This window comes from Aythya ferina (genome assembly GCF_964211825.1).
Source record: "Aythya ferina genome assembly, chromosome: 3".
Taxonomy (NCBI): domain Eukaryota; kingdom Metazoa; phylum Chordata; class Aves; order Anseriformes; family Anatidae; genus Aythya; species Aythya ferina.
This window is the reverse complement of record NC_140298.1, coordinates 8715521-8741990: the sequence shown is the minus strand read 5'-3', so window position 1 is coordinate 8741990 and position 26470 is coordinate 8715521. Positions and strand designations below refer to the sequence as shown.

At 45.1% G+C, this 26470-nt stretch overlaps 1 protein-coding gene across 1 annotated transcript in view; it reads right to left on the bottom strand.

Moving 5' to 3' along the window:
* JAG1 (jagged canonical Notch ligand 1) overlaps window positions 1–18391 on the bottom strand; it is a 36168-nt gene extending 17777 nt beyond the window's left edge. The window contains exons 1-4 of the mRNA XM_084512483.1: window positions 17906–18391; window positions 16764–17069; window positions 6008–6059; window positions 320–574 (exon numbers count right to left, since the gene is read on the bottom strand). Of these exons, the coding sequence (XP_084368609.1) occupies window positions 320–574; window positions 6008–6059; window positions 16764–17069; window positions 17906–17971 (679 nt within the window). The 5' untranslated portion in view covers window positions 17972–18391. The remainder of the gene's footprint in view (window positions 1–319; window positions 575–6007; window positions 6060–16763; window positions 17070–17905) is intronic.
* Between the last annotated feature and the right edge of the window lie 8079 nt (window positions 18392–26470).

The window sequence follows — 26470 nt, the reverse complement described above, 5'->3', positions numbered from 1 at the left end:
CCTGCCATTGAAGTCAGCAGCAGAACTCCCATTGAAGTTAATGGGCTGGGTTTTCTTCCCAAGGGCAAAGATGTGGATACTCAGAGAAACACATCTGTTAAGTACCCAGTACTAGTCAGATCTCTCCAAGATTTTAAAACAAGGCAGAAACTAGTCTCCTCCTGCCCCTAGTTCTGTGTGCAGTAAGTTACTCACTGTCCCATCAGTGCTCAGCCCTGTTATCAGGGCAAACTGATCACCCAATCTCAGCCTGAATATGAAGCATTCAAGTCCTATCCACGACTGCTGATAATCTAGGGTTAGGGCACCCATCACAAACCTTTGTTGCATTCTGGTCCCATCCAGCCTTCCAAGCAGGTTTTGTTGCCGTTCTGGTCACAGGTATGGTGAGTGAAGAAGTCATCTCTTGGTCGACAAAACTTGTTGCAGCCAAAACCATAGTAATGTTCTGTGCAAGTCACACGGATTTGATACTCAAAGTGGGCAACTCCTGCGTTATGCTTCAGTGTCTGCCACTGACGGCTTGGATTGATCATGCCAGAGTGAGATGCCTTCTCGATTATGCGATCAGGATCTAGATGTTGGAAGAGACAGCAGAGTTACACCTACGTTTAGGCATTGTCACCTCCCACATCACAGGTCTGTCTCTACCTTCACATACAAGACTCTTTGAGGCGGCCAGTTGATTTTATTAATTTTCTCTTTTAGAAAGCGCAATAAGACTGCCCTGGAGCTGCAGACCATTAACTGAAATACACATACCTATCAAAGCAAACAAAGCTTGAAGTCCAAAGGGACTGTTAGGTCCCTGCCAATCACTTAACCCCTTCTCAGTGTGAGGGCACCCATTAAGAATCCTACAGTTAGTGATTAGAGAAGATTCAGCTGCTTTTACTTCTAGCTCCAGTAGGCTAGCACATAACTTGCTTTCCTCTACTTCTCCATTGCTGGTACTGCTTTTGTTCTTAACTGGAATATTTACAAGAAAATCATATTACAATAGCCTAATAAAGCAATGTCTACAAGCTGAACACAAGCACTACAAAAAGTTTGCAGCCTTCTGGGACTCCGATGTAAACACTAGTTTGAAAACGAGCAACTTTGGCATTGTTGACATCAGCGATCTCACTGGGCTTCAGCTGAGAAATACCTTGGAAGTTCTCCTTTCAGATGTTAGCTGACACTAAAAAGCCAAGATCGCCAGAGCTCCAGGCAGGGAACTCAAATTAGTGCATATATTTGCTATACATTCCCCTTCTTTCTATAGAGCATTTCAAAGTTTAGACTTTGTACTTGACATTTAGTTCCAGCAAAAGGTTTTTGGCTTTCAGAGCCATACAACTGTCTAAATTATGGCTTGAAATAATAATATTTCACATTAGCTCGGAACATTGTATATATCTGTGGTATTTCACTTCATAGTCCAGGTCTTGTGACTTAAATGATCTGACACTGCCTTACGACCTGCTGCTAGCAAGCACTTGACTGCCAAGTGAAAGTTTATCATAAAACAGCCAAAATATCCTTGCAGACATCGTACAAAAACAAAAATAAGTACCAGGCTACACTGTTCTGTATACAGGAGCACAATCCAGCGACAGAAAAAATTTAGGTAGAAGGGCACTTTGCCAACGACGTGTTACAAAGCAGCGTATGAAGTACAAGCACATTCAAGTGTGAAGAATTAAAGCATACTGACGTTCAGCTGTTCTTCTGACAATTACAAAAGAAAGATTGGAGATTTTATGGAAGGCAGAGTTGAAGACTAATGAAGTTGCTACATAAAGCTGAACACAACACACAGGCAGTGTTTCATGTAAAATACTTCTAAACGTATTGCTAAGGACCTTTGATTTGTTGCTTTCAAAGAGAACATCCAAACACGCTTTGCAAGCCTCAGATACCTATTATCAATCCTGCCTGCTTGCCTACAGTTTCGAGGGTAGTTAAGTCAAAGCATTAGCTGCACAACCACAGAAGAGCATCAATATGTGTATACACACAGTAAGCATTTACTGATTTTTTATGAGTATTCTTGGCTCAAGCCTGCAGCGTTCATCAAGTGTTTACAGTGTGAAATTAAGGGCAACAACTTCTTATGCACTTTCAGGTATTTCTGGTTTTACAATATTTTCTATTTAAATCAGTCTTTATTATTCATTGGCACTAAGCCCCCAACCCCACATCTACGTCTAAGACTTTCAAACACATGCAGGCTTTTATTAATTTAAATCCCATTCACAGGTAATGTAGGTGCCTAAGGACTTTTCCATACTGGTATATCCAGAGCAATATCATGCCCTGCACTGTGCAGGTGTAAGGCTCTTAGATCTCATCAACAAGATTACTAACTAATTCTAAGAGGTACTTAAGCAGATGCATATCTATCCGCCTTGAATGGGGCTAGTCAAGCGATTAGAGTTCCACTCATGCGTGCTGGAGATGGCTTTGCTGCACTTGCCAAGATTACACCCCGATCTACAGCATAGTTGGAAAGTGAATGCATTTCCCCAAATACCAGGTCTGTGCATAAAGACATCCTGTTTCTTGTGAGTAAATCAGCTCTCTCATTTTCTCCTCTAAGTGGCAGAAGGGGAATGACACTCCACTTAGTTTTGCAACACCCCCCCACCACCACACACATGCTTGTTTTTCCAGTCTTTTCCTGTTCTCTGGGGGGAACGTAACATTGACAACTATTTCAGTCCTTGGCACCAGAAAAACAATCACCTTGGAAAAGAGATCTTGCCTCTGCTCTATCATTCTTGCCCTATCTGTCAGCTCATTAGGAAGCATGTCCTTGTTGTATGTCTATTACATCTCACTCCAGCCACCAGTTCTGTTGAGCCCTTAATCACTGGCTGAACACAAATGGAAACATCCTTATTAGTCCACTGAACTTCTTGTTGCTGAGGGCCCAGAGGAAAGCCAGCTGTAGTTTCACTTTGAATCACTGCTAAAATGTCTTGCGTTTGATACATGCTATAAAGCTACTACCATACATTTCAAGTCAAAGTCTGACAGACTTCAGATCCCTTTCCATTAGCCATCACCCACAGTTTTCACAATGAAGTATTGGCATGTTCCTTCTTGCATAACAATTTCTCCACCCTTCCTTATTCCCACCTGTCAGTGCGCACTTACACAAGTGTGCTGACCCAGACTTCAGGGAAGGCATTGCAACAACTCTTCCATTCTTAGCCTGCACCAACAGCGTTTTAAGTTTTATATGAGCAATCCCAAAGCAGCAGGCTGGTTAAGTAAATAAAACAAGAACTCAGCCAGGCTTGAGAGAAAGTGATCTTCATAATTCCCTTGACATCACCCGACTCAGAATCCCAGGCTTTGATAGAAAGGTTAGCGGAAACATTAACCAATTAGAAATTGATGAAGTGGAAGAGAGAGGCCTTCTGTACATCTTTAGCTTCCACTCTGCACTTCACTGTCAGAGGGTTGTTTGCCTTAACTGTGGCTAAACTTCAAAGCTATTAATCTGTCTTTTTATACAATGAACAGCTATTTCAACTGCCCACCTTTCCCTTTCAGCGGTCTAGTTTCTGGAAATTGTAACTACTCAGCATCAGGAAGCAAAAAAAAACAAGACACCAATCAGCAACAAAACACGCCAACCCAAAACAGAACAAAAAACACCACAAAAAAAAAATCCAGACTCAGAAGAGCAGTTTGGGTGGCCAAGAACACTACAGTTATTTTTGAAAGTCTTTGTTTCAGACAACTTCCAGCTATGGCTTGGTTTACATTGTGCTGAAGTCTCTTATGCCCGACTGGAATTCACATGCAACTGATACCAGTAATTTACAATAGCTCTTTGACATCGTTTGAGATGCAGTGTCAGCCCCATTAGCTTTATGTATGAAACAACAGTAGCAAGATGGAATCTAGACAAGAACCAGAGTAAGAAAACCATTTACGTTGAGTATTGGCTCCAACAAAGCATGATTCTCATCAACTTCAACAGGGCCAGAATTTAACTGCAAGCCACTCTTGGAAGTGAGACAAGAGAGTATGTGGTAAAGGGAACGTAGGAGGAGTGGAATGTAGGGGGGGAAGGAAGCAGCCACTCTAGGATCTCCTAACAATCTGGAGGATGCTAGAACTATTGCAAAATACACAAAGCCTACTAAACTCGCTTTTTAAAGAGCTACCACATGGAATTCTTACAATTCAACAGTAATTAGGTTGAAAGAAAATCCTGGGCATCAAAAAAATACTCATCACTTTATATGATGACAATTGTGTAGTTCTATTTCCTTAACTAGTTCTTCAAGACATTCTTTACTTACAGTCAGCTTTCCCATAGCAGGAGTGATGCACTACAAAGAAAAGGCTTTGTGCATTACAGTGACTGAAGTGCCTGACCTACAGATGGATGTGCGACAACAAAGCTAGTGCAGGAATGCAAATCAGGAACGTACATAAGAACATGTCTGCACTTGGTCAAATGCACTGCTGAGAAATGAGGCAATTTTGTCTGAAGACAATTGTACTTCCAGAACATGAAAGCAAAGAAAGGGTTCATTGTGTAGCTTTGGAAATGCTGTTGTTTCATGAAAAAAGATGAGCTCTAATAATAGTAAAAGTAGTGGCAGAGACCCAGTCTGAAAAAAAATCCTCAGATCCTACTGTAAACAAAACCTTCATTTTGAATTCAGGCATCTTCCATTTTTAATACAATTCTGCTGCTGAAGCAATCTGTTTTCTGCTCCTCCATAAAATGCATTTAATCAAGACCAAGAAGTTTCCCGGACATCTCCATTACTGTGCTGGGGTTGGGCTTGAAAGCACAGGTGCTGCAAAAGCGTTGAACATGGCAGGTTGTAAGGCAAACCACAGATGCCACTGCCAGATCATATTAATCATCTGCAAAGGACTTCTCTTCTTGAACGAATGACTAAATAGGACATCCCATGTATATATGCACACACATATATTATTAAAATCTTCAAAGCAGATCTGCAGAAAGGTTCCTGGACAAGAGAAGCCATTCCTGAACAGTCTGCTCTCCGCCACTTAAAATGTAAACAGAAAGCCACAGCACCATGCACATTTCTACAAGGGCCTTCTTCTGTGAAGTCTGTTTCAGTCCAAAGCGGTCTACAAGCTGTTTGGGTTAGATGGGCCACAGTGCTGTTGATTCCTTCTTGAAGGAAAAGGCTTGTAACGTCACAAGTTTACGAGTTCTTATTCATACTTTCTCCTGTGGCTTTTACCACACGCTATTAAAGCCTTACATTGAGAACAGAGCTACTTTGCCCACCTACTTCAGCAGCAGTAGGCAATATACAGAACAGTTCATTATGCCAAGAGACTCAACACAGCTTCCCTTAGCCAACAGTAAAAGCTCAGCACAAAGTTTCCGAAACCAACTAAAGACATTCCAGGCAAAAAGATTCCCACCCTTGATTTCCAGCCAGCTCTACCAGGTGGTGTCTGGTAAATATTTTTTCAGTCCCTGAATATAAATCCCTAGACATGCAACCCCCAAGGAAGAAATGATTATCATTTCTGTTTCCCTTCCTCTTCTACACTCATTAGATCAATATCTGTATCAAGTTCTACAAAGATTATTTTTTTTAAATGTAGAACATTCAGTTTTGACAAGTACACGGTTTATAAAGAGGTCCCTAGTCAACAACATTTATGCTTCTAAATATCACTCCTTAAAAAAGTAAAACGACAAAACCCCACAAAAAAACTCCTGGGCTTTTATTCTCCCTCAGGAGGAAGGGAGAATTAACAGCATCTATTTTCAGGCATCAAACTGTTGGTGCTTAAGTGAGCAAGTTACTCAACCTCTAGAGGCAACGAGAAGGGGACGGGCTACTGCAGAACCCTGAGTAGTTGTTCTGAATAATTCAGACTGCAGGAGAGCTTTTCACTCCCCTTGTGCCCTATTCACAGTAGGCTGGGTAGCCTACTAAAGGCCTTTCAATAGTCAGGAAACCAAGGACTCTGAGCAAAGTAAAGCAGAGGAACAGGTACTTACTAGTTGAGTTATCATTGTAATCCCAAGCCTCAACAAGCAACGTGTAGGATCTCTGCAAAAGAAAAATAAGAGTCAGTTTCAAAGCCACATACAACATAAAGAAAAAGTAATCCAACTTTAATTCCAAAAAAATTCTGGTCTGTGCCCTAAAACAGAATACTTGAAAACATAAATAGGTAATAGGTTATACTTGAGACAAACGTGATCTTCTTGAAACCCCATAAGCTACCTTATCCAGTCTGACTTAGAAGACCTTTCACCTTGGATAGCTCATCTTTGTCATCATTAATGCGTCTTATGTACTTAGCCAGGAAGCCCAGCCTTTGACACCATGCTGTAGCCACAATTGAGCATGTGTTGAAGAACTGCACGTGGAAGAGAGAAAACACTGAACTGGCATAGCAGCATCCAAAAACCCCAAACAAAAACCCTGCTCTCAAGAGCTGCTTCAAAAGAATTTTAGTTAGAGAAAAGTAGTCTTGATTTCCCTGCCCCCAGCCACCCTGAAAGCAAGAAGTGTTGCTAAGATTACTGTGCTCTGCCTTGACAGCGCAATCTCTAGGGACTTTGCTTTTCAGCACCCCCTTTGAAAGCTTTGTCTGCATGAGGGCCATCGCAGCTCCCACAAGTATCAGGTAACTGAGGGAAGAACTGATGGATGTGGAAAGGGGGTGGGGGAAGAGAGCAGCATTGTAAAACAAAGGCTAAAATCAGACTATTTGGAAGAGCAGGGAAAGGGAAGCCAGGCTATCCACCCCGTGTCACATTTACAGACAGCCTAACCTGCCAATGAGCTCTCCAGCACTCCAGTAATAATAATCATCAGCATAAACTAACCAGAGTGACTCCACGGGTTGGAAGGATGCCAGCTATTACATCTAAGCCACCTTTATCTTCAATCCCAACTTGAGAACAAGAGGCATTAAACGTATCCCCCTCCCCCTCTCTGCCCCGAGATAATAGTATCGAGGCTGTATCTTCCAAAAATTGCTATTTAGCCAGCCATATCCAAACTTAGAGTGATTCAAGACACAAAACAAAGAATCTCCAAAAAGCCCTCAAGAGAAAAAAAAACTGAGGAAAAATATGAAAGAAAAATAAGAACACCCCCCCCCCCCATGACTTGATAAATATAATAAGAACTACAAATGAGGTAATAAAAGTAACATCTTTCTGGTGAGAACAAAAATAGACCATCTATAAACTCTCTCCACGAAGGACTTTGATCCTTTGCCATAGAAGCTGTGCACGGTAAGGTTTATTTCTTAATTGTATCTGTGCTCAGTAGCAGTCTGCAGTGCTTAACACCTTTCTGTAGCAGAAACCAAAATACAGTCATGAGAGTAAGCTGCTGCTACAAGGTGCAAGCGTAAAGCAGAGCTCAAATTCCTTGGGGGGGAGAAAGGGGAGGGAAGAAAAAAAAAGCGCTGAGGCAGACTGCTTTCTCACGACTGGACACAGCATGCAGCCTCTGAATGAAAACCTAGTTTGTGATGGACACCAGCTTGGAATATAGCCTAAATATGTTTCATATTCAAAGCAGACTAGGATTCCATTTCATTCACTGATAACTGTGGGAAAATGCTTCAAAAAGTAAGCAAAGCTGGGCAAGCTGCAACATGCACCCAAACCTTTACAGGAAGGCTCCATGGCCACACCGTTTTTGGTTAATATTTCATAAAAGTGACATTACTTGTGACTCGTCTATAACAAGTATCTCAACTCAGAAGAGACTCCTAAAACAGAAAAAGCACTATGTGATCATTTAATGCTGTTTAAAGCCGATTTAAGTAGTCCTTACACAAGTCAGAGGCAAAAAGCAAACAAACAAAACCCAACTCTAAGTCCTGAGCCATATTAAGACATCCATTACCCTATCTTGGGTGCTTCCTCAGTGGTTTAATTACAAACACCGAGAAGCGCAACATGTTACTGCAAGCTTGAAAAAAATATTATGATATAGAGAATGAATTATGGCAACTTGCACTACTTCCAATAAAGTTAAGGATGTTTTCCTTTCGGCCTTGCATAATTGTTTTGGAAGATATTTTGTCTAAACTCATAGCAACAGTTCCCGGTTGGTTCTCAGGACTGTTTACCAACACACCTAGCCCTTAAGGAAAGGAAAGGCTGAATCCTGGCTTTAAGTGCTACTGTTGCTAGATACTTGTGTGACCACTTTCCAACAGCAGTTTGTGTTAAAGGAGAAGATGCTTCTGCTTAGCTGGATGGAAAGAAAACACCAGGGGGAGAGACCCACCCGAGCAATTCTCTCGTTTCTATGTGCCCCCTCTCACCTCATCTGAATATTTTAAATGAGGAATCCCCATCCTGAAAAGGGAAGATACAAAGAATGGCAGTTTAATCTCTTGGCTCTATCCCTCTCAGCACGGGGCAGAGAAAGGACAAGACTTTGTGTTCAATGTGGGACACTCCTAAACAAAAGGCACGGAAACCCATGGCCCCACGAGAGCAGCAAGCAGTGCAGCCACCACATACCTCTAGCCAATCCCTGCCCCCCCCCGCAAAATAAAAGGCACTTCTGTGCAAAGACTGCATCGTCGAGATTTTTAAAAAGTGCATATCATCCCCACTCTATAGATCAACAATTAAGATATCTCAGGAATGACTACTTACAGCGAGGAGGTTTAAGTTTTCCCATGCCCACAGATGACCTCTGCCCATCTTTGAATAAATATATATCCAGACACAAGAATTCCACATCATGCACCTTACTCCATCAAAGCAATGTCCTAGGCAAAAAGGCAGCAGTGAACTTTCCGGAGTCACACCCAATTAGCCACTGTAAACCTGAGCTTGACCAGAAGGCAGGGATTCTGGCTTGAGAGGAAAGGCAGCTTGAAAGGAATGGCAAACTGGCACAGTCTGCAGAACATCCACAGCCTGATCTGTCCAGAGGACTGGAAGACAGCGTGGTCAAATGTAAGCAAAACTCCTAGGAGCTGAGCTACGAGAGGATGGAAACGTTTGCATTCACAATCCAAAAGGATAAAAATAAAAAAATAAAGAAGGCACCCATGTGCTAGAGTTGTTTTCCTCAGTGTCAAACCACTGTGATTTAGTCTTGGTCCATTGATAACACAACTCAAAGAAAGCTTTGAGGACTAAAATCCATCAGAGAAATTCCCTTTTAAGGGTCTGAAAGGGCAACGCAATCTCTTTTCTGGTTATTTAAATGGAACATTAGCAGCTCCGTGTAAGCAGGTGTTTAAAGCTCCCTGCTTTATTACCTTCTTCCCTCCCTTCATCCAGACATCCACCCAAAAGAGATGTTTTTGTACTTTGGCTTCTAAAGGCACTCTGCGATTCAGTGGGACAGAGCAAGAATGAAACATCAGGCTTATTAGCGAAAGGACAGCCTCCTTTCTGAAAGAGGCTGCAACTAGTCAAACTTCTTTCCCTCCTATCCTTGTGGTTAAACCATGCAAGAGCTTTGCTGAGCATGTGAAACCATGACTAGACAAATACGGTGGGAAGTCTGCATTCTGGATGCTGCGCCTGCTCCTCCTCCGCCAAACAAGGCGAGCAGGTTAAGCTCAGCAGTGCTCTCCTCGCGCTCTGCCAGCCACGCAGCCGTGCAGACCCAGCTCAGAGCAGTCCTCGTGCGCTGCCTGCGCTTGTGGGAAGAAGGCCAGGAGGCTGTCACAGGGGGCACAGCAAACCACCAGGAGCTGCTGCAAGCCCTGCGCCCTTCAGCTATAAGAGGACAAGAAGGGAAGGGAGAAACTAAGGAGTATCTCAAAGTGCCCAAGGGCCAGGGAGGAAGGCATCTCTGAGCAGATGTACAACTCGTCACAAAGCCACTTTCAACAAGTCAGCAGGGCTGGCACTTGGGCGCCCCTCCTTCCACACAGCAAGTCCTAACACCCCTGTGCAGATGTGCCATGGCACTGTGCCGTGGTCAACCAGCAAACCCTGACAACATAATGGTCCCTTGGAGGAGCTGAGCACAAGTGGCTCCTCATGCAGAGATGACATGTTTGGGAAACGGGAAACAACCGAACCCTCTTGACCCTTTCTTGAACACAGCATAATCAGGACGCTCTTCTGTGGGCCAGCCTACATAAGACTAAGGCAACACCCCATACAGCTGTTACTGTCCTAGCCCTGTGCACATAACCAAAGCTGGAGTCGCAGCAATTCATGCCTCAGAGTCCCTGACCAAGAGCTAGACCGAACCTCCGACAGGCAGCCCAGCCAGGAGTCCCATTGGGACATGCCCACATGAACACGCAGCACACTGTGCCGTCCCTTTGGGCAGCTCCTGCATTGCTGTCAGTGCTGGTAAATGCTTCACGGCCACAGAAAGGAACACAGGAGCACCTTCAGGAATGACTTTCCCTGGCATTCAGTAAGTGAAGACAAGAGCTTCTCTGCAACACACAACCGCCGCCCTCCTGCTGAACGACAGACGCAAAAGTACCGCTATCCAAACTATGCATATGCTTAAGCATCCAATAAACCAGCCTGATCTCTGATCTGGCCAACCTGCTGGAATAATGAGTGTCCTGTGAATACATAATGTGCTGAAGTTGCCATTGTGTGAAGTAAGTCCATGGTTTGTCTGGGAGCCGAGCAATGCTGAGTCTACTGCTGCTTCCTGTTGCTTGTCCTGTATTAGCATTATTTTTGGATAGGGCCCATTATGTTCTGTAATCCTCGCTGCAGTCAGTATGGCCACACTATTGTTCTTGGTTAATATTAGCAGTCAATGCCCCTGTCTGGGTGGCCAGGCTACAATGTATTCCGATCATAAAACTAGCATGCATTAATGAAACAATGTACTGGGAGAGAGGGGGGAGACTTGGGGTCCTCCCTCTCCCTTTCTTTAAAAAAAATCATTAATTTAAAAAAGATTTTAAGTGATCGCAGCTACGGGGGCACATCACAGGACAACAGCCTTTTATCAGCACCTTATCTAGTTACAGAGTTATTTTCTCACGGAGCCCCACTTGTCAAAGACAAGCAGGTAGGCCAAGATGTCAATGGTAGCTTTCAACCTTCCCAAACAAGCAGATTACTTGCTCTTATCAGTCCCCCTACCTGTTTAAAGCATCCCACTGATAATTAAATGCACCAGTTACAAAAGGGTGGCAAGGTTAATAGAGAGAATACCTAGTAGCCAGCCAAGCAAAACAGTCAGGTTCACATAGAGCAAGCCTGAACAAGAAGTCTTTCTACTTATTTACCTAAGTGCAGAAGAACTGGGTTGAGCTGGTAAAGGACTCTGGATGTTTGACTATTTACAAACCACTTTAACCACTTCTATCCACATTTTACAGTTTCTTCTGAATACAGCAATAACGAGTGTAATTTATGCTGTAGAAGAGCGACCACAGAACCAAGAGCTCCAGAGAAACAAGAAACAAATGCAGCAACTTCTAATTTTCACATCTTTCCCTATATAGGACAGACATGGTTTACCAGTTAAAATTATTAGTAGCACTGTGACCATTAACATATAAAATTTCTATCCATCTTCAGAAATGCTAAGTTTAGCCTGATTTCTCAAAGTCACTCCTGTCTTTAGTTTTAATGCTTTTAAGAACTGTAGCGTGTGCTTTCGCATTGCAGAGCATCAGACTTAGGACCTGACACTGGAATAAATGTCATGTACGAGAGCACAAGCCTCACAAGCTGCACATCATCTCACAGAGTTAGCTAAGGCCCAACTCGAGCAGCTTCAGAACTAGCTTACTTCTGTTCCAGCCTTCATTCCACAGCGAAGCAGTAAGTTTCCCTAACTAGAATTTTAAGCATAAAGCATCAATTTTATGCAATTCGTTTTAGACATGCAGACTTCCAGCTGCATAAACAAGCTGACAGTGCTGGATGTATGTAGGCTGAGAAAGTTTAGGAATAAGCTTCAACACGAGGCCCAATCCAGCTGCCACTGAAGCTAAATTGGAGCAGGCCTTTATTATAACAAGAACAAAAATTCTGGAAGCAGGCAGGATGAGGATTTATTTTTAGACATATTATGGTAATATAGTCAAATGGATTTACCAGGAAGATGAAGTTCTGAACTGACTGGAACATAAATAACTCTTAAGAACATGTAAGAAGTCCAAAACCTCTGAATGGATGCATCGCTTCTCTGCAGTCCTGGGAAAAAACAGCCTCATGGATAGTAATTATGCTCCAGATGTCATTTAATACTCTCAGCTCCATTTTGGATAGTAATCCTACGCAAAACATGGCACTTTAAGCACTGAAGATTTATTCTTAAATTATTAGTCAACAATAAATGACAGGGTGTGGGTATTACTCGATTAATATGCATTTTATTATAAAAATTTGTTCTCATCTGCCCATGCTCCAAGATGATTTTATCAGGCATTCTTTAAGAAGGACTGGAACAATACCTAGCATGTGTTACTACAAATTTTCAGAAGTTAACTGGAGGGGGGGGAACAAATAATAATAAATCTTTAGTTTTATGATTGTGACCTACTGGTTTAAAAAAAAAAAAAATACAGAGTTCAATTAAGTGATATTTTTTCTATCACATTCAAAATGCTGCTAGTTTAATCAGCTACAGATCAGTATTTTGGAAGTCTATTGTGTCAAGACAGGGGGAAAAAGTTCACGAGTCTTGAAACAGACAACATTAAAACTCTTCCATTCCAGCCACAAAAAGCAACGCCTACTCAGAGGACGTCTTTTACACCTTCAGGAACCAGCAGCAAGATTTATCATTAAAGGAGAGAAAGGCTGAATATTTTACTGTTTTAAAGATGGAAATAAGATGTTCAAAACACTTTTTCATCATATTTTACACTGAAGCTATTTAGATGCTGGAGGGTTTTTTTCCACCTCAGTAGTTTGCTGGTGGGTTGGTGCAATTGGCCCCAATATTAAATAATTACAAGGATCATAATTTCAGGATAAACAAGACGTTTGAAACTGGAGCCATGCATACCAAAGGAATTGCCAACTTCAACCTGCTTCTTACTCACAGCCTCATCAAATCTGCAAAAGATCTCTCTTTACATAAAAGCAAAGTTTATTGCTAAGCTTTGCTTAGTTAATTTATGCAGTGCTCCCTCAAGGTACAGGGCACACCACACTTTGAATGTCGTTTGATTCTTTTAGAAAGCCAAGAGATTTGATTTATGTCAGGGAGTAGCATGTGTCTACCACGAAACAAAACTTGTTGAGACTGACTTTGACAAGTGGAACATGGAAATTCTTTTGTTCCATACTCTTCTGTATGGCTTCATAAGCCAAGCTTGCCTGTCACAAAAGTCACTAAAGTCTCAAAATGAAAGTATGAATGCATTAGGTGTACTTTTTCAAAATCTTATTATTATTGCAATTTACTCTAGACTTGCCAGCTAGTGCAGGGGTAGCTTCCTGGATGCACTTTAGTTCTTTTATGCTGGTCTGCTGCCCTGTTTCCTAGCAACTTCGTCAAGCCTCCAATCACTTAAATGAATTTACGGCCCACCATCTCCACACCCATTACTCACAGGGGCACATATCAAAACTGACAACAGCAAACTGCATGAGTTATTAATAAGGCTTTGCTGCTTCAAGTCAGCATTACAAGCCAAACCTAACAACCCATTTAAACCACACCATTTTCTTTTATTCCTTTCTTGTGCGACAAATAAAGACCTCTAATGTGATACAACTATTTCTGATGAAAAGCACGAGGGGCAGCTTGACATGGGAAGAGGTGGCGTTTTGGGGGTGGTTTTGTTGTTGTTGTTTTTGCCTTGGTTTTGTTTGATTTTTAAAGCAACAAGGCTCCTTAATGTTGCTGACTCAAGCTGGAACATCCAAGAAAAGCCTCCCTCGGATGGAGGAACACAAATCGTGCACATTCAGAGACGAGTACACGTTTTCAAGTGCAATATGATTAACATTTTGGTCTAGCTCCTATTACTATTAATTTTCATTTGGGTGTATTCAAAGAAAACCTTCATGATTAGACATTTGTAAATGCAAAGCTGGTCTCGAGCTTTTACTAAAGTCAACAGCATTAACCCATCTAAAGAAATTGTTTTAAGTGCTGAAATTTCAGTATCAGATTTAACTAATTAAGTTTACTAGGTTATCTTTAGAGCTTTCAAAACTCCTAAAATGATTTGTGGACACAGTTTTAGTACAAATAAGAGCTTTGCCACATTAGATATTCTTTTGTTCCGCTGCTTTTTGAAAGTCACAATGGCCAGCCGAAAGCCGTGTCCTACGAAGTTAAAGCTGGGAGGCAGGCTTGATAATTGAGAACAATTATCGCAGTCTCAAAAAGTCCCTTCTGCATGGGAATGCAAGAGTTTATTCCAAAAAACTCCAATTGCAGGAACCAGAGTGTCAGCAGTTGTCAAGTTTTACACATTTCAGGGGCTGCACTGGAGTTCTGCTGCTGCTCTAGGATTCCAGTGCTCAATTAGATTCAGCAGGACAAAAGAAGCATTTCTTTCACTAAAATGCAGACAAGCTTAAGAAACTTCTGCCAAGGTCCCTGCACCCCCAGGCCCTCCTTTTACCCAGGAGATTTCCCTTCCCTGTGATCCTACCCCTGAAAGGGGGTGTTCGTAGGGGTGTGTTCAGTTTTCATGTAATTTTTATATACACATAGCTTCAGTTTCCAGGCATTTGAATGATTGGGAGCAGGGGAGGGGGCTACTTTAAAAAAAAAAAAAAGTCCTTGATAAGCCTGACTTTTCTGAAAAAAAAAAAAAAAAGTCAAAACCTGCAGCACAAGCATTACAGCCATTGGCAGAGCTTCAAATACCTCAGATTTTTACAAAACCCTTTATCCTTTTGATGGCATATTTGATAACAAGTTTTATCTCATTCATTTTAGGGGAAGAAAAAAAGAAGAAAGAAAGGACTTGTACTTCCAACAGAGAATACTTCTGTTAATTCCGCTATTGTACCGTGTAATATTATCTCCTTAAAAACGCAGACTTCATTTCACCCTTCTGCCTCTCCGGCCGTCACTACTCCAGAAGTCACCACTGACAGAGGAGGCAGGTAGGAGGCAGCACAGGACGCCTCAAGAACACATGGCTGCCTACAGCACTTGGCCGTAGGACTAACAAAGTGGGTGTCTACGCTGCAACTGGAGGAGGAATGCTTTTGGGGCGGGCTTCCCCCCCCCCCCCCCCAAAAGAAAAAAAAGAGCCCACGCCCTCAGAGCAACCAGTCCTTATCTGACTAGGAAGGGCCAAGTTTTAGAGGGTGCCGAAAGTCTACCTCACCAGCAGCGAGGGAGGATAGGAAACGAGGTTCACCCCTCCCCTGTATGCGTGCAAGAGCCCTCCTCCCCTCGCACAAATGACCTTAGGCATCCAGGTTAGGATGACTGGATTTTCAAAACTGCTGAGCATCAACATACCCCAAGGCAGTCACTGGGAAAGTGTGTGCTCAGCACCTCTGGAGAAGGGGAGGTGGTGGGAAACAGTTTTGTTTCCTAGGTGATCTTGAAATAAAAGTTTCAAAAGCATAAATCTGGAAGGTTTTTATACCACAGCATCCCAGAGAGCTAGCTCTTACACCATAGCATCCCAGAGAGCCAGCCCAGAAGACAGACTGTCATGGCTGCATAAGAGCCCCCCATGTCAGTCATCCTCCCTCTTCGCTTGCCTGGAGGCCGCGCTGCTGGGCACAAGGCGACACACCTCCTGGCATCCAAGGCTGGGGCAGCCTCACAAGCCCCCAAACCCTACGGCCCTGAAGCCTGCATGAGTGGATCACCATCCCAAACAACAGCTGTTTTGGAAAAACGATCCTTGGGATCTGTGCAGCAAGCACAGGACTCCTCTGCCAGGCTGACCACATCAAAGTTTCACACACCCCCTTTGAGCTCTCCAGAAGAAACAACATGCACTGAAGTCCAAGCCAGTGCTCCTTATGTGACCAACAACGAGGCAGCTTCAGCTAATGAAGGGGTCACCTGTCCTCTATCTCCCCACAAGGCTGACCAGCATTTGCTGAAACTAACACCACTGGGGAAAGTGCCTGGCAAGAGGTCCCACCTCCTCGAGCCACCAAGTTTTGCAAACAGCTAGAGGGAAGCCAGAATCCACAGGCCACAGAGCCAAGTAGCCAGAAAAGGTGTGCTGTGGGTCAGAGAGGATGAAATGCACCAAAAGCAAAGGCTAGGGTTTTCTGTCTTTAGCTGCTAGCATCTGTACGTACCTTAAAACACAGCAAGCTTCCCAGGGAAGCTGGCAACCAGCTCACCAAGAGCAGCAACAGCAGCTCCCATCAACACCAAGCAGTGCAGTGAGATTTCCCCCTGGGGGAAGCAGGAAGCCTTCCCAAACACGCTCCAGGGAAGGAGGCCAGCTATGACACACACTTTTCACACGGGATCCCTCCACAGCCCCTAACCCACTGCTCTTTTGGCTTAAGCCCAAGACTTCACTGGTTTGAAAAAAAAATGAACTTCTGACCTTCTAATTCTCAAGAGACTTATTCATGCTGTAAAGTGCAGGGATACTGGGTTTGCTTCCCTGACCCATTTAGATCCCCCTCGCTGCACATCTGACTTTCAAATTTAACAGGCTGTGCATTGTGAGCCCCAGGGAACAAAAACAAAAACACCACCACATTTTACTCATTTCTGTGCTGTGGATTCCCGACTCCCTTGCCAAGATGCCTGCTCCCTCCCCGATGCTGGTCCCTCTCCCCTGTACGCAAAATCAGGGCTCAGCTTGCTACGACCATCTCAAACAGCACCATCCAACAGAGGCAGAGCCCGGGCAGGCCACATACTCACCGGCCAGGCGAAGCTGAAAGGGATAACAATCCGGTTCTTCTCATTATTCCGGCTGTACTTTAAATTGAAGGTATTTCCTCCGATGACAGGAGTGGATTTGGATCCGAAGCTGCAAGGGCCGCCAGCCGTGACCCGCGATTGATACTCCTTCAGGCAAACTTTAAAATAGGTGTCACACTCGTCTCTGGTGCATTTTCTGTCTCCTGGGTTTCGGGTGCCATCGCAGCAGTTTCCATTCTGCAGTTCACCGTTCACATTTTGCATGGATAAGATCTCCAACTCAAACTGTCCCGATGCTAAAGTCACCTGTTAATCCCAAGAAAGAAGCGGAGGAGAAAACAAAACAAAAAAAAAAAAAAAAAAAAAAAAAAAAAAACGAGAAACAAGAACATGGTTACCTCACTTTCACCCCAAACGCAAACTACAACAACTCTGCAGACAGGAAAAAGTCATTCTAAAATCAGCTTACTTTTGAGCAGCACACACATAACATCAGAAAAAAGGAAAAAAATGCAATTGCCTCAAGCTTCTCCCTAGCAGACATCCATGGGAAAGGCTCATAAATCATTCTAACTAAATAACACTGTTAAAACTGGAAAAAAAAAAAAAAAAAAAAAAAAAAAAAGAATGAAGTAACAACTCTAGAAAAAAAGCGTGCTATGGAAAGCCTTTAAATCCTTTGGAAATAAAACTACAGCAAACCAGTGCATGCAGAGGAGGGCACAAGGCGAGGCAGTGAAGGCACCCTGCAAACACATCCCCCTGCTTTCTGTGGGGTGCAGCTGGGACAAGTTAAAAAAAAAAAAAAAAAAAAAAAAGCTAATTTCCACCCCCAGGGCTGCCCAGCTGAAATTCAGCCCTTGCCCATTAGTCACCCACACCATTGCCATGAGCACTGATTTGAAAAGACAAAAAAAAAAAATAAAAAAATTGCAGAAAAAGCAAAGGCAGGAGGAGAACTCGCAGCCGAAGCGATGCACCAAGTGCAGCTTCCCCTCCCGGGGACCCGAGCCTGGCAGCCCCCGCAGCAAACTTCGCAGCAAGCACCTCCGCTCCCGGAGGCTCGGGGCTGGGAGGCTTTCCCCCTAAAAAAACCCACAACAACCCGAGGCAAGCGGCGAGCCCCCCGCCGCAGCACCTACCTGTGCCCGCAGCGCCAGCAGGGCCAGCAGCACGCCCAGGGAGCCGAGGCAGCCCGCCGCCCGCATGCCGCCGCCGCGCTGCCCGCCTGCAGGCCGCCGCTCTCGCTCCGGGAGGAAGGAGGAGGAGGTGGTGGTGGTGAAGAAGAAGAAGCAGGAGGTGGTGGTGGTGGTAGAAGAGGAGGAGGAGGAGGAGGCGCCGCCGCTGCTGCCCGCCGCCGCCGCCGCCCCGCTCTAATATACCGCGCCGGCCGCGGCGCGCACCCGCGCCGAACAACGCCGCTTTTCACGCGCTTTCAATAGCGCCCCGCTCTTCAATGCGGGGCAGCCCGGCCTCCTTTTATTCTCCTTATTCCCTCGCCTCTCCCTCTTTTTTTTTTTTTTTTTTTTTTTTTTTCCTTCTGCTGTCCCTCTTTTTATTGTCGCCCCTCTCCTCGCCTTCAGGTGGTGGTGGCGGTGGTGGTGGTGGTGGCAGCGAGCCCCCCGCCGCCCCCCCCTCCTGGCCCCGCGGCCACGCTCGCTTCCCCCCCCCCCCTTTTCTCAGCTCAGCTCCGCTCCGCTCCTCTCAGCCCCCCCCTCACTCGCAGCACACACGCACCGCCCGAGCCGGCCGCCCGTCTGGCAGCCCCGCCGCCGCTCGCCTTCATCTAGCCCACGGCGGCAGGCGGGGAGCCCGCCCGGCCGCGCATGCTCCCATCCATATGCATGAGGAGGAGGAGGAGGAGGAGGAGGAGGAGGGGGGAGGCAGAGGCAGGTACCGGCACCGGGAGGCGGAGAAGCTGGACGGGGATGTGAGGGGACGGGGAGGGGGTGTGTGTGTGTGTGGGGATGGGATGGGATGGGGGGGGATAATAAATAATAAAATATCCCCCCGCAGGTAGGGGGATAATAAATAATAAAATAATAATAGTTAATAATAATAATAATAATAAATTAAGTAAATACGAATTAAATTTAAAAAAAAAAATGCCCTCGGAGGAGCGGTGCTCGCCCCAGCCCGCTGCGCTACCTGAGGCGGCGCGGCCGTTGGGGGTCGTTAGGGGACCGTTAGGGGACCGTTGGGGGACCGTTGGGGGCCCCCTGAGGGGGGAACCTGGCCACGGGACGCCTGGGCTGGCCCCGGCGGCTATTCTCACCTCCCCGGCTCTGATCCCACCCCGAGCTAAGGCGGTGGACGTGTGAGCGGCTGTTTTTTTTTAATACGCCGGAGTCGGTGGCATAGAGGAAAACGAGATTTCTGACCGAGTTTTATCTCCTTTGTTTTCGTTTCCTATGGCATAAGGCGCAGGGCATGCCCGCTCCTGGCGGAGGTGAGCTCCGTCCCTGCGGGCCGCCGGCACCCCGAGAGCAGGACCATGCTGGTGCCTCGGCCACGCTCCTGCAGGTCCCTGCCCATCCACGACTTCGAGCTGAGGTGCCAGCGGCTCTGTCACGCCTGGGAGACACGCGGCTGAACGCCCCTCAGCCCAGAAGCTCTAAGGGTGTCATCCGCTCCCTCCTCAGGGTCACTCCCTTTTCTCAGGCTTGGTGAACCTTCGTTGTTTTTTTCCCCACAAAGTGGCTGCACTTGGGCGAGACGAGAACCAGCATCTCTCCTCTGGTGCTGGTTGCCTTCCACAGCCGATTTAAATGTTGCTCATTCACGAGTGCCACACATGTGCTCCTCTGGGCCCTTAAATACCCTGCTGCCTGCCAGGAGGCTGCGTACCTCTAGGGCAGGTCTGGAGTTGGCCTTTCTGCAAAAGGTTACTCCACCTGTTTGACTCCCGCGCTTAGGAAATCTAAAGTGCTGGTTCCCACAGTGCCTGTGACTCAGCACTGTAGCTGTCCTTAAACAGAATTACTTGTCCGACAACCTAAAATGCTTTGCAAGCACTAATGAATTAAGCCTCCCAGTGTCTTGAGATGCAAAGTATTACTGATAGGTAAACCGAGGCAGAGAGTGAGTCATGGGTAGAAGTGTATTGCAAATGCTCTCCCTTGCAGCCCCAGAAGCAACTGTGACCTCGTGGAAGTCAGCAGCAAAATCCCCTTAACTTATTAAGGGCAGAATTTCACCCTTGAAGTCCTATCTCCTGCTTTTTTTTTTTTTTTTTTTTTTTTTTTTTTCCTCTCACTGAGCTCTCCCAGCCAGATCTTCAGCGACTGAAAAGCTGCGCTGATAACCAATCAAGCATGCAGCGCTATGCTACATGAGGATCTTTTTTAAGATGCCCATCTCACTGTGTGCACAGTGATTTACAAATTGCTGTGAGTGCAGGAGGGCCCTGAATTGTGGGTGCTTTGAGTAGCCCGAGAGTGATGCATTTAAAATTCCTTTTGTAACTCTGCTTACACGTGCCCATGTCGCACGGGGTGCGGAGCCGACATGCTTTCCTTTGAGGCCGGTGAAGAACTTTTCAACGTCTGGCACTCAGCGTTTTGCATTGCGTAAAGTTACTTCCTGCTAATCTTCCGATTCTGACATAATTACATTACATCCACATTAGAAGCTGTTATAAACATCCCGTGTGCCAAGGTCCAGCGTTACAGACAGTGCTTTGCCTCAGGCCTGGATCAGTTTCCTAACGTGGGGTTAGATCCTGCTTCACTGAAGCCACTGGGAGAATGCCCTGGACTTCAACGGGATGAGGATCACAGCCTTTAGAGGGAGCGCCTGGCCTACGAGGGTCAGGTGTCCTGAAGTCAGTGCTTTGTGTTAGGAAAGTTGTAATTTCCTTTTAAAGCTCTGTGAGTCATTGAATCATGGCTGTGAACAATCCCACAGGATTTCCTTAGATTTGTGATACCCGAAGGTAAGCTTGGAATGACGCCCCTGGAAATGCTCCGTTCAGGGACCTAAATCCATCTCATTTTCAATTCAGCGGCTAAACTGTTTACTACCGTAATGCAGATCAAGACGGTTGCATAATCGTGAGGGTCTGCTCCTGCACCAATAAGCCAGGAGAAATGGTTACCACAAAAGGATCCATTGAAACGTGGAATCTGTAGTCATAAAGAATTCATAAAGCTTGACGACCTCATTTCACAGTAGATGAGGAGACTGGAGGAGCCCTCTGTTTCTCCTCAGAGTTTTTTATGCACAGTACTGTCTTAAACTACTTTTTGCTTCTCTATGTTAGCCTCTGTCAAAAATCGTTCCTCACAGTTTGAGATATAATTCTGGGAAGACCGAGTGCAAGAGGGACAATGCCATACTCTTGGCTAATCCTTTATCTAGGAGTTAAGCATCCCTTTTGCAAGGAGAAAGCCGTATCTCTGGAGTTAATCACGGATGAGTGAGCTTTTAGATAAGGCCTTTCCTATAATACACCCATAACACTTGATTTTCCTCTTGCTGTACGGGAACTGACCTCCTCACTTGGGTGAGTGTCGTGGAGGCAGAGATAGGGGCTGTGCTCTGCTGCTTGGCTGACACACATTTCAGAGCAACACATTCCACCAGATGAACCCATTTGCACAGTTGAGTGATCTAAACTTAGAAAGCTAATTTCTCTAATTACAAAGTGAGACTGAACTCCTGTAAAGGTTTTCATCACCTGAGTGGAATGGGAATTGCACTTCCATAATCATTTAATGTTTAGAAACTAATTAGAAAGCGTTTAGTGGGGAGGCCACACCCCGTGTTAAGACTGTTTCACAAATGGATCAGGAGAGAAAACTACCTGTGTTGGGAAAGTTGAGCAAGTGGCAGAGGTTGGGAGAACAGCTACAGTTTGCCAACACTGAGCAGCGCATGCCTACTGCCGCAAAGCTTCACATCTTCAGGGTCAGGCAAATTCTTGAAGCCACATCTCTAGGCAAGCTTTTCAAATGAGACCAAAGATCTTGGAGAAGAAGATGCTCTAGTGACCAGAGACCCAAATCCAGCTTGCTGCTGCAGGCGCTCACTTTCTTGGTTCCCCGGGGTATGTTGGCTTAAGAGAATTGCATTTTCAAAGCCCTGTTTTGTACATTGTGCATGAGACTTTTGGGACGTCGAAATTTCCTCCTTAGTTCTTCAGTACCTTAGCTCCCTGAAACTAAAACGAGGCTCTGAATCCAATTTGGAGGACACTCAGAGAATAAGAAAAAATAAAGTCTGTGAGGAGCTCAGAAATGACTGTAGCGAGAACCAGTAAAGGCGTTAAAAGAGTTAAAAGTTGCAGAGCCAAAAAATACGTCTCTTGTAGAGCTTTAAAGTTTTATCCAGCTGTAATTAAGTGAATCCATAACATTATTGCTTTCTGTCACAGCTTAAAATTGAGATCTTACTCTGTTCCAGAGAAGAGTACCGTTCCTCCTTCAGTTTCCTTTATTTATACACATATAAAACCTGCTTTCTCCTTGTTTACTTGTTAACCCTTTAGGATCAGATGCCTCCATGTTAGCCTGTGATCCCAATTTCTTTGTCATTCTCTTATCCGCCCCAGCGGTGGGATTCCTCCACACCAGTCATTCAGTCTGGAAGCCCCACTTTCTAAAAACGGGGGAGAGCTGTGGCTACAGTTTTAGGTCTGGGTAGGGGTACAGCTTATCAACCTAGAGTAGCTTACAGTAGGTGCAAAGACTGTGACACTGAGCAGTGCTGGCGTGTCTGTCACAGACGAGATGACACTTCCATTTGATAAGCTGGAACCTCAGCTATTCCCGTCAGTTGTAGAAATGACTGTGCTGAAACTGAGGCCGAGCCCCGTCTCCAAGAAACAGCCAATGCTTTGAAGAGAGCTCCAAGTTTCTGGTAGGGTTTTCCTCACAGCTTTCTGCAAGGGTGCTCTTTTAGCCAATTGCATTGCGTAAGCACTCAGATCGAGTTTCATTTTCTTGTTATGAAAGCATCAAGATGTCGGAAGTTTCCTTTTCATATACATTGTTTCCTATGTTAAATGCATAGCATGTCTTCAACATGTTCTCAATCACAAATGATCCTAAAGGGTGCGAGACTGAAAAAGGCAGGGGTGTCATTTCAGCTCAGGAAACAACTGAGAAGAAGGGGACACAATTAGCAAATTTAAATTGGGTGAACAGGATAGAATTTCTTGCCCTAGCCCTCCATCATTCCATGGCTGATCTGATATTCTGGGCCTCGGGTTTACTTAGTCCCGCATGGGGGACGTAAATGGAGTTGCTTCATTTGGCATGAAGAAGCTTTTAAGGGAGTCAGGATTGCTAAAATCTGGATTCAGCCCAAATTCTAAATGCGCCTCTGTCAAGGAACAGCAAACCTGAAGTTATGGGTGTGCTGGAATGGTCAGTGAGTTAAATCTCAAAGTCAGGTGGGCAGGAGTGACCCTGCTAATCTATAGGGGAAACATCCCTGCAGGGAGTTAGGGATACACATAGCTAGGGTGGCACTGTGGCATGCATTTAGCTAGTCCCTTGACTCTGCCTGCCGCCTGGCAGAAGGAACCTTTTTCTATCAGCTAAATATTTTTACACACAGCACAGGCCCCAGAGGGTGGATAGCATGCTTGGGTGTACAAAGACGAGGCCCTGGGCAAAGAGGCCACGAAGGGCAAGCTTTCCTTGTCTCCATCCTTTACACAGGACTTGCATAACACACACCACACATGGGAGATGACTTCCCTTCACCTTCATCTTGTCCCCAAATCAAGGACCACTCCAAGCAGGATGAAGGACATTGCTGGTTTGCAGCACTGTGACAGGAAGATGGGCTTGGCGAAGGCCTGAAAGGAAAAGAGCCTGGCTGTTGAATCGGACCCTTAAAGCCAATTAATTTCTCAGAAGGTAATGGCATAACACGGTGTGCATCCACTTCATGTCTCAAAAGGGCTTTGGACTCTTGCAGATCCACAATCTGTGTGTTGGCCTGATTTTATTTAGTTTTAAATATATATAATGATGATTTTTATTTACTGTGGCAGAGGGGAACGAATGGGGCTCTGCCACAATTTGTATAGAAGCAACTCCCCACCTGTCCCTTTAAGTGCACATTTGTGGTTGGCTGCCTTTTATCGTCCCCCCTCCTGGGGGCTGCAGGGGGGTGCGAGTGTGCCCGTGTGTGCACGTAGAAGGATTTCCCAGCCTGGCGGGCAACCCCTCTCCTTGCTGCTCGAAGCGGTGGCTTCCCTCACCTCCTTTCTTTCCGATATTTATTGGAAGCACGTGCTAAGGAATCTGTGAGCCTGCGATGCTAATGAGAGCAGAGCAGGGCACCAGATGCAAAGGGACGGGCGTGATTCCTAATGAGGGTGTCCCGAGACCCATCTGTTGAGTCTCGTGGGCTCTCAATGAAGTTAGCTGCGCAAGGTAGCCAAAGGAGGTTTTTTTTTTTCTCTAATGCTTTTAGTTCTCAACAAGTGCAATCCTGTATAGAGCAGCATGTCATGGGGTTAGGCTTTGTTGTTACTAGCAGATAATGTGACTTTGAAAAGAATGCCCCCACCCTAGCTGAAAGGAGGATAACCCTCCTCTGCCCCCTCCCTTCCCATCCTCCTTGCTCAGATCAATAACAGGTCCCTAGGCACAAAGCCTGCATTCTTTTATTCTCAAATTAGAGCAGCTGCAGCAGCAGCACCACAGCTCATTGGAAACCTATTAGCTTTTGAAAGACTTAATCCAGTTTGAAAATAACTAGTGTTCCTCAATCCTTCATGCACTTGCTCCTGGAAGGGGCAATATTCTCAGGCCGCATTGAGAGTGAGGGGACTGGGCTTATTATTATAATAACCTGCATCTCTCTCCATGTCCCAAAGGGGCAACAAAGAAGGCAGAATGTCAGTTTCCCAGCTTCACACGGCCTAAGAACATCGGATTTACTCTGCCATATCACACCCCATCACTGAGCTCTGCCGCCTCTCTCCTGCCTTCAATAGTGACCGATATCTTGTGATTCACTCCAATTTCATAGCTTTTAAGGCCAGAAGGACTATTATGATAATCTATTTGACCTCCTGCGCAACACAGACATTACAATTTCATCCTAGGTGGGATGAAAGCTGGGGGCTGCTGGCTCCTTTGATGCTGCTCTGCTGGGCAACAGTGGAAATGTGTGGGTTTTATTTGGAGGGATACCTTTTTCTATTAGGAGAATTTGTACATTTTAAGAACATAAAATATAGACTTTTGTGAATGGCAGCCATATGTGTGCTCAGCAAGTGCCTTGCCCTTGAGCTAGAGGAGCTGATTTTAGCTTAGAACTGGTTGTTCACCCAGCTTGGTTTCTTGGTTAGCTCTTGTGTCTGATCACCCCTTTTGTGTGGATGTCCCACAGCAACCCAGTGAGCTCGTTATTCCCATTTAAAAGATTGGATCTGAAATTCAGTGGTTGTAATGCCCTTCAGAGATATTTAGGCCACAAATGCCTTGTGAAAAGCATAGCAGCAAGGAAACAAACTTTTCTTGAACAAGATCCTTAATTTTGTGCCCCAAGTCAAACTGTGAAGCTGTGGATGCTCGGGGAGGTGGTTTTCTCAGTTTTCCAAAATCCAGCCAGTGCGTTCGCTGGGACATCTTTTCTCTGCTTACTCTTTTACTGTACTGTGCCAGTCCTAAACCTCTCCTGTAACTGCTGCCAACTGTCATCTGTAATGATAGCAGATATTTTGCCAGTCGTAGCTGGGGCAGGACCACCAACTGACTTCCTGAAGGCCACCGAACAGTAACAGCTTTTGATTTCTACTGACCTGGACCAGATTCAGTGTGGTGACCTAGAGCTAAGGGGCTCAGTATCTCATTACTAATCCCTTGAGCTAGCCAATTCCTTCCACCAAGTCAACGTTTTCTAAAGTGTTAAAAGACTTTTCCTGCCCGCCTGCCCATTAAATCCCTGCTCTTCTGTCCGTGTCCTTGGATCAGCCTAATCGCTGAAGTGGATCAGTTTCAGGTCTTAATGATGCAAGCTTTGGGACTGACAATGCAGAAGATGGCAGGCGCTGCAGCTGAGGCTCTGTGCGCAGGCAGCGGGGCAGATACTGCTCTTGGGGGTCTGCTTTGGGGTGGCCGTTGTGCTGCTTTTGTAATGCATTGCCAGCTGGGATGTGTGGTATTGCCCCTTTTTAGCTTATTTATTAGAGATTTACAATTTAGGTGTGGTTCTAGAAAAGTTAAATCTGGCAAAAAGGAACCAGGTGTTCCTTTTGATCACCCACTGGCATCATTATTTGGGTGCCTCACGTACCAATTCTCCTCTGTGACAGTTTAAGATTTAAGATTCTTACTTTGTGAGATGACGAATACGGCTTCACAGAACGATAGACTGTCATCACTATGTTCTCTAATGTGTCCTCAGTATTAAAGTCTTATGTTTTAAGATACAGAGAAATGTGCTTCAAAAGAATGAGCCCAGAAAAGCAGTTTGACATTAGAATCGGCAGTAGCCTTGTCCACGTACCTTTAGCATAAAGCATTGCTTTAATTTTAGATATCAGGTACTGAGCAGGTCTTCTACATTATTTGCCTCCCGTTCCAGCAAAGCTTTTTCATAATACATGTAACCTTACCAGGGTAGGCTTATACATTGCTCCATACTTTTTCTTTCTTTTTTCTCCCCCTCAGATATATCTGTATGAAAAAAGGGGAGCTATTCTTAGACATTCCAGTTGCTTCTCCTTGATAATTCTTCTCTAC